This window comes from Styela clava, chromosome 11 (assembly GCF_964204865.1).
Source record: "Styela clava chromosome 11, kaStyClav1.hap1.2, whole genome shotgun sequence".
NCBI lineage: Eukaryota > Metazoa > Chordata > Ascidiacea > Stolidobranchia > Styelidae > Styela > Styela clava.
The window spans coordinates 12,104,271-12,118,553 of NC_135260.1; the positions used below are offsets into that span (position 1 = coordinate 12,104,271).

A 14,283-nucleotide genomic window follows, 5' to 3' on the forward strand; every position below is an offset into this window, starting at 1 on the left:
GACGTGATATAGTCACTTTGATGCTTTTGTTGCAGCTTGCAGGCGATGAAAACGAAGAGGGACGGAGGTGTGCTTATGGAGGTCGAATGGCGGCGGCTGAGAAAGAAACGCTGTTATATAGACAAGCAGGCAGAGGCCAGAAAACATGGAAAAGTTGTATGAAGTAGGCCTACTAAAAACAATCAAACCTACGTCAGTTGAGGATGTGCGTGCATTTTCATCACTTTGATTTTTATCAACAAAATCAGCTTAATGATGACACTCTCGGTGCTTTCATGTTTTTGCGTTAGTTTTCTAGGAAATAAACAGGACTGCTTATATCATTTGTGTGGGTTTCTTAATTCTATTAATCTAATATGTTGCAAATCTTGAGCTCGGGATTCAGATCTGGTGCCGATATAGCAACTCTAGTCGCGGGCCTCCTAATGGTGTTTCGGTTTTATGTACTCGATAATGCGTAACAAAAATAAGCTTACAGGGGGTAATAAATGAAGCTTGAAAAATACCGATGAAAAGTTGTTCAGGCCTAACGTTGCAGCTCGCCCTGAATTCGATCGGCGAATATAACAAAACGCAATCGCACGCCTTACGGACATTCTTATCCGCATATCACTCCTAGATTTAATATACGATGCCACCCATCCGTTATTTCCCTAACCCCCCCTATAGGGGTGAACACCCTCCTAACATTTCGATACCAAAGGTACTAGGCCTAGGGTGACAAAATGGTAAGCTAGAAATTAATTTCTTGTTTTTGTATTAGAACTAACAAACACAAATGGTGTTTTAAATATACAGTAAAACTAATCATGGCAAATATATATTATGCTAATGTTGGATGCAAGCTTGCTGCATTTTGTCGCAAAATATCCCCATCAAAGGGATAACTCTCAATGCAGGTTTTCAAATCATCTTTGCTAAGTGTATACACATCAACATATGTTCTAGCTCGTACAGAGAATGAAAGACGAGTCTGTAAAACAAAATATTGATCGACTGTTAACGAAAAGACTTGGACGTTAAACTCGACATAAAATCATTGAAACCACCAGGATCAATCTATAACTTACTGCTCTAAGCGCACATTCCGATAAGAAAGTTTCTCCGTCCATCATTAATCGTATGGGAATGTTTTTGCCTTTCTCATCTTGTTTGAATATTTCGGCCACTCCACGATGTATAACAAACATGTCGCTTCGAACATCATCCTGTGAATAAAAATAGTAAAATATTGCTTATTTCATAAATACTGTAAAGTATATTTGGACTATATGAACTGCACTTCATTGTTTTTACATGGATGCAGCCACCCCCCTCTTCCAATAACAGAGTTCTGGTAATTTCATCGAAAGAAAAAATACATCGCCGGCAATCTAATCATGAGAATTTCATGGCAAGGTATTTTGACTGCAAATTAATTAATCAGCAACATGTGCAATCACAGTTGATTGGTTTCTTATAAATATATAACTATAAAATCTTAAAAACATAACATTCTCTAAAAATTAAAAAAAAGACTGAAGACTTATCGATCGAAACTGCGGTTTCGAGTCATGACTCTATAGTGACACCGCGTGTCCCATCACTAATTAATTAATAACTCGCTAATTAAACGACATAATTCATCCAAAATCGATAGGCTTCTGGTCCGAGATATGATGAATGCACATACAAAATTTGGAGCAGATTCAACCTCGCCTTCTTGAGATATCGCGTTCATCTAACAGACAAACAAACAGACAGACAAATACCTATCAACATACTTACCGATCTTAAGATCGATAAGTAATAATATTTTGCTAGAGTTAGCAATTTGATTTTATCTCATTTGTTATTTCATTACTGTTACTTGTACTATATCCTATCATTCAACCCAAGTTGAAAGAATCATAATGATAAAAATCACAGATATATAATTACTGTTTACCAGACCATAATAGTAAAACTGTGATGGGATTATAGTCAATAATCCTTTCACAACAGCATGCTTTACCTGATTGTTCTCACAAAAAAGCGAACATGCAACCTTCAATTTAACATGCCACTCATTATCCAAACTTAACCACTGCTTAATATAGAAAACACCATAAATGTACTCGCTATACAATAAAAACATATATACCTGAAGGCAAATATAGTCGCTTGGCATGTACGAGACAGATCGCATCAACGAACAAACATGGCGAATGAAATTTATCGAACATCCATTGAACAATTCATTCCGTTCTACATCACTTCCAACTAATTGATACATGATGTCTGCTTTCAGGCTGTTTTAAACATAAAAATTATTGCTAGAAATGCAGTAGTCGAAATCTTGTATAGAATAAAAATTCAATATCATCAAAATAAAAATACTGCTAAAGTACTTCTATGGCATATGATATGCTACGTGCATTGCATTAATTTACGAATTCATCAAGATCAAACCTGTAGCACAAATCGTTGAAAAGTTCAGAAAATTTTGCTCCTTGGTTTTTCATCCAGATATAATCATAATATTGTTCAATATGATCGAATATAGTTTTATCAAATTTCATGTCCGTCATATATGTTTTAACGGCCTGTGAACAACATGGATTAAGGCAGTTTAATTTGATTGAAATTAGATGGAAGAAAATAAAAATGGTAATTCAAATTTCCCATATTTTATTACCAATAATATGACAGTGAGGCAACAAAAGATATCTTTTTGAGATCTCAGAACTCACATTGACTTGTTCCTCATACCATACTTTTCTTGCATCGTCATTGGCTAAAGTAGCAGCAAGCATACTCAATATGTAACCAATCAGTACTTTCCCAGCAACCATAACACACATTGCAAATGAAATTTCAGTGACACTTCTAGGCCTGATGTCTCCATAACCAGTTGATGTCATCGTAGCGACAGTCCAATAGCATCCATCCACCCATGGTAACAGCTCTTCACCTCTAACGCCTTTATTTTTATAGTCTATTGAAAAAAATAGAAACAAATTGAATATTCAGTAACCGTAAGCAAAACATGGGTCAGCTGTAAAATAGTAGAATAGAAAAGTTTGGTACTTACAATATGTTATACAGTTAACAAGGATATTCATTGTTTAATTTATGCAATGCAAATTTAATTTAAGCAATTTATATGCAATTGACACTAATAATAAATGACTCTTATTGATTTTATCTATTAAATTGATGAAATCTAGAGAAAGGTTAAGCCTATGAATGTAAGTTTCAGGATTTCGAATCAAAGTGATTTAAATCAACTTCAATTTGAATCGGTTCGAAGCAAATTAAAAAAAAAGACTTGATCGTATTAAAAACTCTAAATATTTAGATAACATGAGGCGAATGTGTGACGCATTGGTAACATATTAGGTAGTTGATCCATTCAATGTGTTTTGTACTAAATTTATTTATTCTTTCGGGTATGGTATACTGAATAGAACCAGATTTGAAAAGATTCAAATCGTAACATTCTGATTCGAAAATTCAAAAAAAAAAATAATATATATATTCGGAACTTACATCCCTGGTTAGGACTTACCAGTCAAAGGCATTGTAGTCCAGCTCAATTCCACACAACTTCCGCCAGGACAAGCAACAAAGTAGAAGACAGAAGAAAAGAGATTGATGATATAGAAAAGCACAAGAACAAGTTTGTACATTCTGACTAATAATGTGCTTAAAAAGATTAAATTTCAATATTAATATTTATTGTCTGCTGACTATTGCAAAGAAAAACACAATGAAGATATAAATGAAAATACTCTTTTTGCAAATCCCGCTCCCACGTAGCCAATATAGCAAAAAATTTCCTCATCCTAAGAACTCTATTCAATCGTAGATAAGACAAAATCGCCAACTTTCTTGCGTAGGTCTGAGATATATAAAATTGTTGTAACATTTTAACTAGAGATGTACCGATGTATCGGTATCGGCAATATTGGCCATTTTTTCTGTATCGGCCATGTATCGGATTAGGGCCGATATATTTACTTTTTTGATATGGTCCAGAATGTTTTAAAAGATGAGTTGAAATACTACTTTTTAATTTAGAGAGATCGTGAGCTATGAGCCATACATGTCCCCACCCCTGCGAGGGAATAGGATTCACCTGTTTTTAGCTATTTATCAGCCAAACTAGCTCAACTAATTTAGCTGTTTTCGCTGTCAAATTTTTATATTGACATTTTTAATATTACATAGTAATTATGAAGAAATATATCAACACAGCACATAACAAAAAGCAACTAGGCGCCCAGTTTTAAATCATATACAGCGGAATCGGAGTCCTTGTTAACGCCACATGCACTTTGGGCACAGCTATAAATTCTGACTGTTAGTCGTCAAGTACGAGTGTCATTTAGTCCGTCGACATCGATGAACTAAATTCCGACACAATTATCCCTCTACACAGGTATTAATTTTAATTTTGTTTAACTACACAATTTCTTTATAGATATATTGAAATGACTTCCTAGAGCCCTAGACTGTCTCAAAATATATGATAGCAATTGTAAAATATTATAAAATAGTAAAAGTAAAAAGACATCTTCGACAGTTGTAGGTAGGCCTTCTTTTTGTCGGTGCTGATTGATATTCTTTCATGTTGGCTTTGATTTATTGCGGCGACGATTATGATAACCACAAAATAAAATATTTGTAAAATGCTTTTAATTTGAATGTAGGACGGCGGACGTTAGAATGTGTGGGCGATATTCGATATTCTTTTAAACACGAATAACGATATTTGAAGGTCGCGATATTAACATTAACTTCGAATCGGACATCCCGGCTTATGAGTTTTCTAATTGAACACCTAGATTACTAGCGTCACTGTACAATGCATCTTAATCAGCATCTGGATACCAAACATCAATTTCATATTATGTGATATATCTCTTTTTCGATCTGAAATAATGTGTACTATGAACAACGCTCAAAGACCATTGTTTTAAAGCTTCTGCCCTACACAGCACACCTAATTAAGTAATAATTACATAGAATCAATATCGGAATATCGGCATTTTTTGTAGTATCGGTGTATCGGTATCGGCGTTTTTAGCTGGTATCGGATCGGTATCTGCGACAAAAGTGGTATCGGTACAGCTCTAATTTTAACAGGATGCAAGACAAAATTCAGGAGACATGACAAAAGTGTTTAATAAAGATTCCCACTGACCTCACTCATTGTTCCACCCATTGGAACAAAATGGACGAAAACTTCAAAAGGAAAGTTTGTAACACAATCAATAAAAAATCTCCTCCAATCCTTCCCATAATGTGCATGAATCTTTTCCAAGGTTTCAACAATGTCTCCCATTTTGTCAAAGTAACTTGTGTGGAAACATATCACCATGTCAATTGCAAACCTGTGAAAAATGAAGACTGGATTAAGGAAATTGAGACAAAAGCTTTCAAGATTAAAATAACAAATCGGTGCACGAAGATCCCAAATGATCATAAAAATATTTTTTAGATGACTAATGAGTCTAAATATCCAAATAAACTTACCACACATCCATAAGAAATACAAAAGTATCAATTCCAGAATTATGGGTAAGGAAGCATGCTTGATAGACAGCCAATGATGATGAAAGGAAAGCCAAGATAACTGTGCCATGATCCCATATTTGTGCAAATGTTGAGTTACGATCTATTATCTGTAGCAAAATGTATTTTGTTGAAAAATTGCAGTTTTATATTGAAATTTAATTACATACCGGTAATAAAAATTATTTCAAGCCAAAAATAGTGATATTTTAGGTTTATGAGGACACAATTCTGTTGCTTCACTTTGCACTTTTCTTGACCACTTCATTGCTTCAATTTTTTATGTTCTCCAATTTGCATAACTAGCATTTAGAATAGAGACGTACATAATTTCAACCTTCAAAAGTATTGAAATGGAAATGACATCCTAATTCCAAAAGGAAATTAATGAATCTTTCTGCTATTGATTCTCATTACTTTATTCATCTTGCCACACTAAAACAAGATACATTTAATAACCAACAAAGCTCTGTATTTGATTAAAAAAATTAGGTCATTTAACCTTAGAAAAGAAGAACTTATCTTGACCATCATTCCTGTTACCCTTTTCATCATAAACATTCGCATTGGAGAATTGGTCAGTGATGCTCTTGCGTCTGACATAGCTAGTTGAGGTTGTTCCTTTGAGTCTACGATCCTTAAGATTGAAACATTTGTGATAAAGCCATAAAATAGTGCAGAATAACAAACAGAATTTTGGAAAGTGTATGATCATCAATAATACCAAAAACATATGCATGAAACAAACCTAATGTCACTTTCCAGTTTTCGAGATACTCATTTAGTTTGAATAAGTATTCATGTTGTATTAAATTGTACCCACAGAAGTTAAACAATACCATTATACTCACCAGGGCAATGGTGGTCATGATTTCCCTGAATTGAGGGTATCTATCAAGAATATTACTCAAATCTTGTTTGTTGATAACACTCAAATCACAATTAGTCATAGCAACAACTGTTGCAGTACGAGGAATTGAAGAGAATAAAGCAATCTGGGAAAAAATTAATGTAGGGTTTCAACAAATACAACAAATTAGTTTTTCATCAATATAGAATATATCTAAATATTCTCAAGAGAAAGTTAATAGAAATTCCATTCTTCTCAAATTGTGCCTTTGTGAAAATCCTTCCTAGTGAAAATATGCATATATAAAAGCACACCACTTCTTGATAGCATAAGGATAGGATAAGATAGGATTTACATATTTATCCCGGGGGTGAGGAAAGGCGATAAGACGGCTTATCCATATGGCGAACCACGGCCTCTCGTCCGGTTACCATTCCAAGTCGGGTATGGGATTAGTTTTTACTGTATTGTTTGTTTTCGGAAGCATGGACTTGGTGGTGGAGGAAGCCGTAACCGACCAGCGGTTACGCGAACCACCCAACGACGGCGAGGAGTCCAGCAATCCTCTCGCACATAACCATCCCTGCATGGGATTCGAACCTGCGAACACACGCAGAGTAATTAGAGGTGCGGTGGCGACGTATTCCTAACGCTTAGCCCGTTGAGCCACACCGCCGCGACAACCGTCCACATGGATTAGAATAATTTAGTGACCACAATACCTAGGCCAGGGTGGTCCAAACCCAAGCTCGCAGGCTAAACAAAAAGTCGCATTCGACGTTGTTTCGTCATAGGAAAAACTAGAAAAATCCTCTGACATATTGTTACGTCACTAATGTCACTGAATTGGCTCGTGTTGTGGCTAGCTGAGGCCGCGAACTTGAATAATGTGCTTTGCTAGTCTAAATTGTTAACTGGCTTCCAATCTTTTTGGTCGGGAATATATTCTAACAAAATAAGCTTTATAGAAAACTAAAAATTGAATGAGGATTCACCTAGGCTATGCCTAATAACTAAATATTAATGTTATGGCCAAACAATATAATTCCTGCCGGTGTTTTTTTGCAACCAGGTTGAACAGTATCACAAAAAATGCTGCCTAGATGTCAGAAAATTTAGTAATTACCCTCCTGTATCTCAAATTTGGTAAAATTCGGTAATCAATCAATCTGCAGTTATTTGTAAGCTATTTTGTGGACATTAGTTTAAAAGGGAAGCTGACCAATTCAAACAGATCTTTGACTGGATATGGCGGCAGGGGAATACCACAATGCTTGCTTGGTATGTCTGCAAGTTGTGTCAGTGACAATCTAAAACAGAATTTTCTCTTCAAGTTGTGTCGGTGACAATCTAAAACAGCATTTTCTCTTTATGGCGCTTTCTTCGTTAAAAAGAGTTTGAAATCTTACACTAAATGTAGATATAGTAAGATTTTTGCAGGTTTTAGTAAGTTTTTTGGTGGTTTTCGCATGTTTTAGCTTGATAAACACAAATAATGATCAATGTGTGTTGGACAATAAAAATGTTTGTTTTGTGTTGCACCGTTTACCTTCTCTTGGCACTATTGTGGCCTGCGAACAATACAAAAATAATAATGTGGCCCCCGAGGCCAGCAACCTTGGACCACCCTGACCTAGGCCTAGGCTGTTATAAAATACAACCTTAAATTTTGGAAACTTGAAAAATTGACAATTATACCACACACAGATGATCATGAGTGATATAATCCCAGGCTATTCATCATAAGATTTATAGTCATAAGATGTTTACGTAATAAATAATATTATGTGTCTACAAAATTATCAGAATGTGTTAAGTATCAAATTCTCACCTCTCCAAAATATTGTCCTGGTCCAAGCACACGTTTCACTGTTTCATCATCTTCTTCAAGTATGGCAACATTACCTCGCTGAAGAAAATACATATCTTCCCCAACACTATTCCGACTGAGAATGGAAAAGATAACTGAAGATATGGATATTGCACAACATAATCTCAAATGTTTTGTTTACAAATTTACCATAATGATGAAAAATTGAGCATAATTTTTATCTAATGCATTTTTCTCGATTGAAGAACTGAATTACCAAATCTCATAGCACATGGATAATCTTTCACAAAACATGTTTCTACAAGCATTGAACTTTTCTTTCTACAACATAGAAACAATACAGCACCTGAATATGATAGTTTTCGCCAGAAAGATTTGTGGATGAACGTACATAGATAGAAGATTGAAAAATCGATTGATATCCTTTTCCGATATATTTGAGCTATTTATTGAAAGAGAAGTTGTTTAATATTTGTATAGTCAAGAAAAGGTCGAATACTATGAGCCCAACTAGACCCAGCGCAACGACTAAACTCAATGTAAAGATTGCCAAGTTCTAGAAAAAATTAACAACACCGTATTATAAATCTTGAAAATGAGTGACTTTATTGAGTTATCTGCGAAGCCATACACATATTTCCCAGATCCAAATATCCGTACAAACTACACTGTTCATTTAATTAACAATAAGTTTTATTATTTGATGAGCTGTGTAAAGTGTAAAAAAGTTATATTCAAAAAATGAAGCCAGAAATGTAGAATAAATGAAACAAAGGCGAAATTACATTCGCAGTAGTATATATTAGATATATGCGAACTAAACATGGTAAACTAACAACAATGTCATAAACAAGTGATCGATATGCTTAAAAATCAAAATTTTATTGAGTGAAATGATTAAAGTTTATTTTAGTTAAATCCTAAATACTACTTTCTTACTTTGCAATAGCGTCGGAAGTCTGGAAAGATTCTCGAATCATTTCATCATACATACAATGGTAGAGGCTGGCTCTGATGTTTGGAGGAAGGCCTCTGAATAAATCATTTGGGGTAATACCTCCTGTTCTTTCCCAAAGGTATGAGTAGAAGTCAATAACCTGAAGTAAAACTAGAATTGAATACCGGTAATATCTAAAACAAGTTGCAGACAAAAAATTAGGATGGAATTTTCAGATGACTAAAATATTGAATACATATTCCATTTCGAACCTGGTTTGTTGTTTCTTTTGAAACATGATTCAACTTAAAAAAGTTTCTAATGTCCATCATTCGCTTCTTGAAAACAGCTCTAGTTGTATCGTCCATCTGAATGGTGGCAGCTATATCTCCCAATATAAGAGCATAGTAAATGATTCCCAAGTACATCAGAATAGAGCAAAATAACTTCTCAATCTTAAAAGGGCAAAGATAAATAACATTTAACACTCCACCAAGTCTCTTTATTAAGCTCACAAACGGATATGCGCAGATTTATCAGAATACATGATGCAGTGGTTATTGGTTTAGTATAAAGCAGTTAAACATAGCAGAACAAACGCTATAAATATCCAATTCATCAAAAACTCAGAGTCAGTGGCGGCGCGTGGTCATTTTGACAACCGGGGCAAGCTACTGCGGGACCAAGTCACCCCCATCTACGGGGACAGGATGAGCGCTGTAAGTTCTCCCATCATTTTATGAGTATAAAAACCATTCCATCGGTAACAACCAATCGGCAAAAGCGACAATTTTTAACGATAAGAAAGTGTCTTTAAAACCGGTCCAAGTCAAGGGATTAATAAATATAGACATAGTCTATTTTGAAACCTCTTTCAAAAGGAAAGGCAATATTTACCCAGATAAATACAATGACATATTAACAGAAACTTCGGGAAAGCAGACAAAACCTAAAATAAGGTTTAAAACGTTACTATGAAGAAAGGAAAGCTAATGCAAAGATAAGGACATACGTCGCTCACTCATAGATATATATGCTGCTAGACTTCTACTGCTTGAACATATATGCAACACGCCGCGGTTTCTTGGAAGCAAAATGCTCAATAACGCGCTGATTGAAGTCATGCATCCCAGAAATAACGTCTCTGTGAATGGATAAAACAGCCAAAGAATTTAATCTATCTTGCTTCATTGTGTTTCTGAGATACGTTTCAATACGCTTCAGCGTGCTGAATGTTCGCTCTGCGTCGGCGGAAGAAATAGGCGTCGTCAAAATGATGTCCAGAAATTTTGCAGATGCCGCAAAGGTAGTTACTAGAGTGTTATCTATGAGGAACCCATAGAGCGCGTAAGTTGATGTGATGTTCAAAAAAGTTTGATTGGTGTATATACATCGCAATTAATTTTCCAATTTACCCACGTTTATCATGGGGTAAAATTTGGAGACAGTAGCTAACAAATGGATGGGAAATTGGCGTGCAAATTTTGAAAAATTTTTGTGGTTCATCAAAGAGAACGCGGCAAGGTGTTCAGTGCACAGACGATTGCCTATTTGATTCACCAGAATGTCACAGCATTCCTTTGCAGACAAAATCAAACGCTGCGTTGTTTGCCCGCGGCGTAAAAAAGCACTTCATGTGTCGTCGTATTTTATTGTTTCCCGGATATGAGATACAGCATCGCAGAAGGCTGAAATACACGACTGCACAGACGCTCCATCCATTAGCCTTGACTGCAATGCGCCGTATAATACATCCACGTGATAGAATATTGTGGAGAAAAAAGCGAGAAAAAATGAAAACTCACCATCTTCTAGCAGACGCTTTAGACCTGCCGCCTCCCTCACAGAGCGTTCGTCCCAAACCGGAGAGCTCTGAATGCCATTGAAACACTCAATGAGCTCAGACCTAATTTCGGACACGCCCTGCACCACGCGTGATTGGAAGTTCCAACGTGTTGGTGCACAAGCTGGGAGACGGCGGCTACATATCTGGCGAAGGAGGTCAGAGCGCTTCGGCGAAACGGAAAAAAATGAAGAAAACCCCGAAACATTTGCAAAAAATATACGGACAAGAGGGGTATCAAGACACATTTTTAATAACAAGGTTAAATTGGTGTGCATAACAATGTAAAAAATGCGCATGAGGAAAATCTACTTTTATATAAACTTGAACACCATGTTTCGACCCACTCATGACTGCCGCGCTGTCATAAGTTTGAGCTATCAATTTTGACTTTGCGTTGTAAGGCTGTAACACTTCTTTCAGTACATCCGATATCCCGCAAGCCGTGCTATCAACGATTGGTACAAAGCTGTGAAATCTCTCGGTAGGTTTACCATCTTTCACAAACCGAAAAATCACAGCCAGTTGGGAAGCGCACGTGATGTCAGTTGTCTCGTCAGACTGAATCGAAAGGAACTGGCAATTCTCAATTTCCAGAGCCAAATGTTGTAAATAAATTTTATACATTGAGTCGAGCAAATCATTTTGGATATCCTTAGATGTCCCTTTCGAAACAGTTGCGGCATCAAGATGATCTCTCAATACTGTATCTAGGGATGCGGTGTATTCCATCATATCCAAAAATAACCCTCTATTAGAAGAGCCAGCCCGTTCATCGTGCCCACGGAGGGACAGCTCGTGACAACCAATGAACTTCAGAACATCTATCAATCGACCGAGAACATGGCCGTTTTTCTCGACGTTTTGGTTGTGCCGACGAATAGAAACCGCGCGTCCTTCATCCAACTGTGCTGCAATATTAACATTTCCGAATGTTTGGTATTTTACAGCATTGTCCAGATGCTCCATAGAAGATTGATGATCCCTGGCACGCTCGGAAAGATGTTTAAGATCTCTAAAACCAAATTTACACCAACGTGAGTCACGGGCGGTAGCAAAAAGTAGGCAATAAAAACAAAAAAGTGCATTTTTGTCCTCGCTGTAACACAATCATTCGTGTTTTTTATACCAAGTTTCTGCGCAGAATGTACGCCAACGCTTTCCTCCGTCATGGGATTGTTCCAGTGAACAATTTTTTGGTTGATAAGGCCCAAGACGTTGTACCTCTAATTTTTGTTCCAGCGGCAGCTGCAAAAACGGAGTGCGAAGTAGTGCATCAACCTTATTCATTATGAGGTCTAAGGCTAAGAAATGCGAAGCCGGAAAGAAGTGAGGAGCTCAAAAGGAATGTGGAAAATCGAAAGCAAATGGACTTAAGGTCTCTAACTGATTCAAATAGCGAAACAAGCGACAAAAACGAAGGCGAGGAAACTATCAACTCTTCAAGCAACCAACGAACGAGAAGGAATGCGTGAATATGTCAGCACGCTGTTGTAAGAAACGTCGGCATTGTGTCGTCATAATTTCGGGGCTAGCCCCGATGATTTAGTAAAAGAAACAGAAAACAAACGCGGCGAGTGGAAGATAAAAGAGAGACTACGATATACAATGAGCAACCGGGGCAAAATCGGCGTCGCCCTGTCGACGTTCGGCAAAGGCTTTGCGAGCGAAAAATGAACCATGTCGGGAGAATATGGCTAGCGTAGACAGTCTGTGCAACCGATATTGAGGTATTTTTCGAATATTTTTTATTATACCGAAAAAACAACCGGGGCATTGCCCCGGTTGGCCCTATTGACGCGCCGCCACTGCTCAGAGTCATATACTTGTGATCTTGGTGTTTTAATATATATTGAACTGAAGGATCTGCTAGTTTTTGTTTAAATATGTGGTTTCAGGGACCACCTGCACCTGCTTGTAAATAAATTTTTCTTGACTAGTGATGGATAATACAGTCAGAGAACAGGCCTGACCCCAATCATAGAGTAATATGAACACAGCATTTGTGCAGCAAAACAAATCTCATTTATTCTGGAAATCAAAATAACATGGTTCGTAGCTGGCCCAATGTACAGAAAAGGTTACCCACCCTTGGTACCGGTATACAGAATAAAGGTGTGCTTAAACTGGATGCGACGCACCGCGGCAGCGCTTCTGGTCGCACGTCACATATTTATAAAGAAAAATGTCGCCCACTTATTAATAAATAAAAATAGATTGGCAATTGCTTTGTATTTAGCAAAGAACAACGAGTGAAAAGAGAGAAGAGTATTGGGTGCATCCTATCTGTAAAAGGAGAAATAAGCTTGGTAAGATAAGATCATTGATTCCTAACCGTGCCCTAAACAACTAATATTGCATTTTTTATAATATGATCTAACCATATACTATTGTGTTTCGTTCATCTCACTACTAGTTGATAAAGTCTAGTGGTTATATAGATATGTTCTTATATACGAGGTGCGGCTAAAAAAAACGGGACTATTGAATTTAGAAGTTTATTAAGATGCATATCGTACAAAGTCCACATTGTCCAACACATACAAGTCTTAAGTCATCTTATTTGTCCCCTTCGAAATATTCCCCATTGGCTTTGATGCACTTTTCCATTCTTTTTACCACGTTTTGAAGCGCTGTAAAAATTCTTCTTTTGTGATGGTGTTGAAGTGTCTCGTCATGCTGGTCTTGATATCCTCGACTCCTTGGAAGCGTGTCCCGTTGAGAATCCCTTTCGGCTTTGGAAAAAGAAAGAAATCGCTGAGTCCAGCGAATAAGGTGGATGATGCAACGTGGTGATTTCTTTCGAGACGTTTTTCCCGCCCAGGAAGATCTCAAAGAACACATGTTAGACTACTCTGTAAAAGAGTTGATTACCGATGGTTAATCGTGTTACACAAGCAGTGACGTTAGTCACGTTTCTTTTTAGTATGGTATTCGTGATAAATATCTTTTATCGGTGACAAAATGGAACTAGGAGTCCACCATTAATTTAAACTAACCTGTTGGTAAGGTTTCAGCACATTTCATGATATCAACTGAGATCTTATTTATTTCGTTTCAATATTTGAATTTAGTCCTCAGGGCTATGCTTTAGAACAGTTAGATCCGATTATAAACCAAACAGCGAACCGATTGCAGAGAAAATGAAGGTAACGTTAAACAAGATAATGTAGTCACACATTACAAATACTAGCGGGGAAAATGAAAGTCAGATATACAATTAATCATTGAAGAACATTGAACTTCAAACTTACCAAGTTTAAAATAGAAAGCTAGTTTGAACA

General features: G+C 36.6%; 1 protein-coding gene across 3 annotated transcripts in view; it reads right to left on the minus strand.

Annotated features, from left to right (window-relative positions):
- Positions 1–740: 740 nt before the first annotated feature.
- The window catches only part of LOC120347089 (uncharacterized), a 48,699-nt gene continuing 35,156 nt past the window's right edge, over positions 741–14,283 (minus strand). For all 3 annotated transcript variants that reach the window (XM_078117587.1, XM_078117586.1, XM_039416931.2), the window contains 15 exons: positions 9,429–9,611; positions 9,159–9,316; positions 8,566–8,661; positions 8,220–8,334; positions 6,390–6,533; positions 6,041–6,175; positions 5,500–5,648; positions 5,168–5,357; positions 3,753–3,862; positions 3,530–3,666; positions 2,712–2,956; positions 2,431–2,564; positions 2,123–2,270; positions 1,071–1,208; positions 741–973 (listed from right to left, as the gene is read on the minus strand). In XM_078117587.1, the coding sequence (XP_077973713.1) occupies positions 824–973; positions 1,071–1,208; positions 2,123–2,270; positions 2,431–2,564; positions 2,712–2,956; positions 3,530–3,666; positions 3,753–3,862; positions 5,168–5,357; positions 5,500–5,648; positions 6,041–6,175; positions 6,390–6,533; positions 8,220–8,334; positions 8,566–8,661; positions 9,159–9,316; positions 9,429–9,611 (2,232 nt within the window). In that variant the 3' untranslated portion in view covers positions 741–823. The remainder of the gene's footprint in view (positions 974–1,070; positions 1,209–2,122; positions 2,271–2,430; positions 2,565–2,711; positions 2,957–3,529; positions 3,667–3,752; positions 3,863–5,167; positions 5,358–5,499; positions 5,649–6,040; positions 6,176–6,389; positions 6,534–8,219; positions 8,335–8,565; positions 8,662–9,158; positions 9,317–9,428; positions 9,612–14,283) is intronic.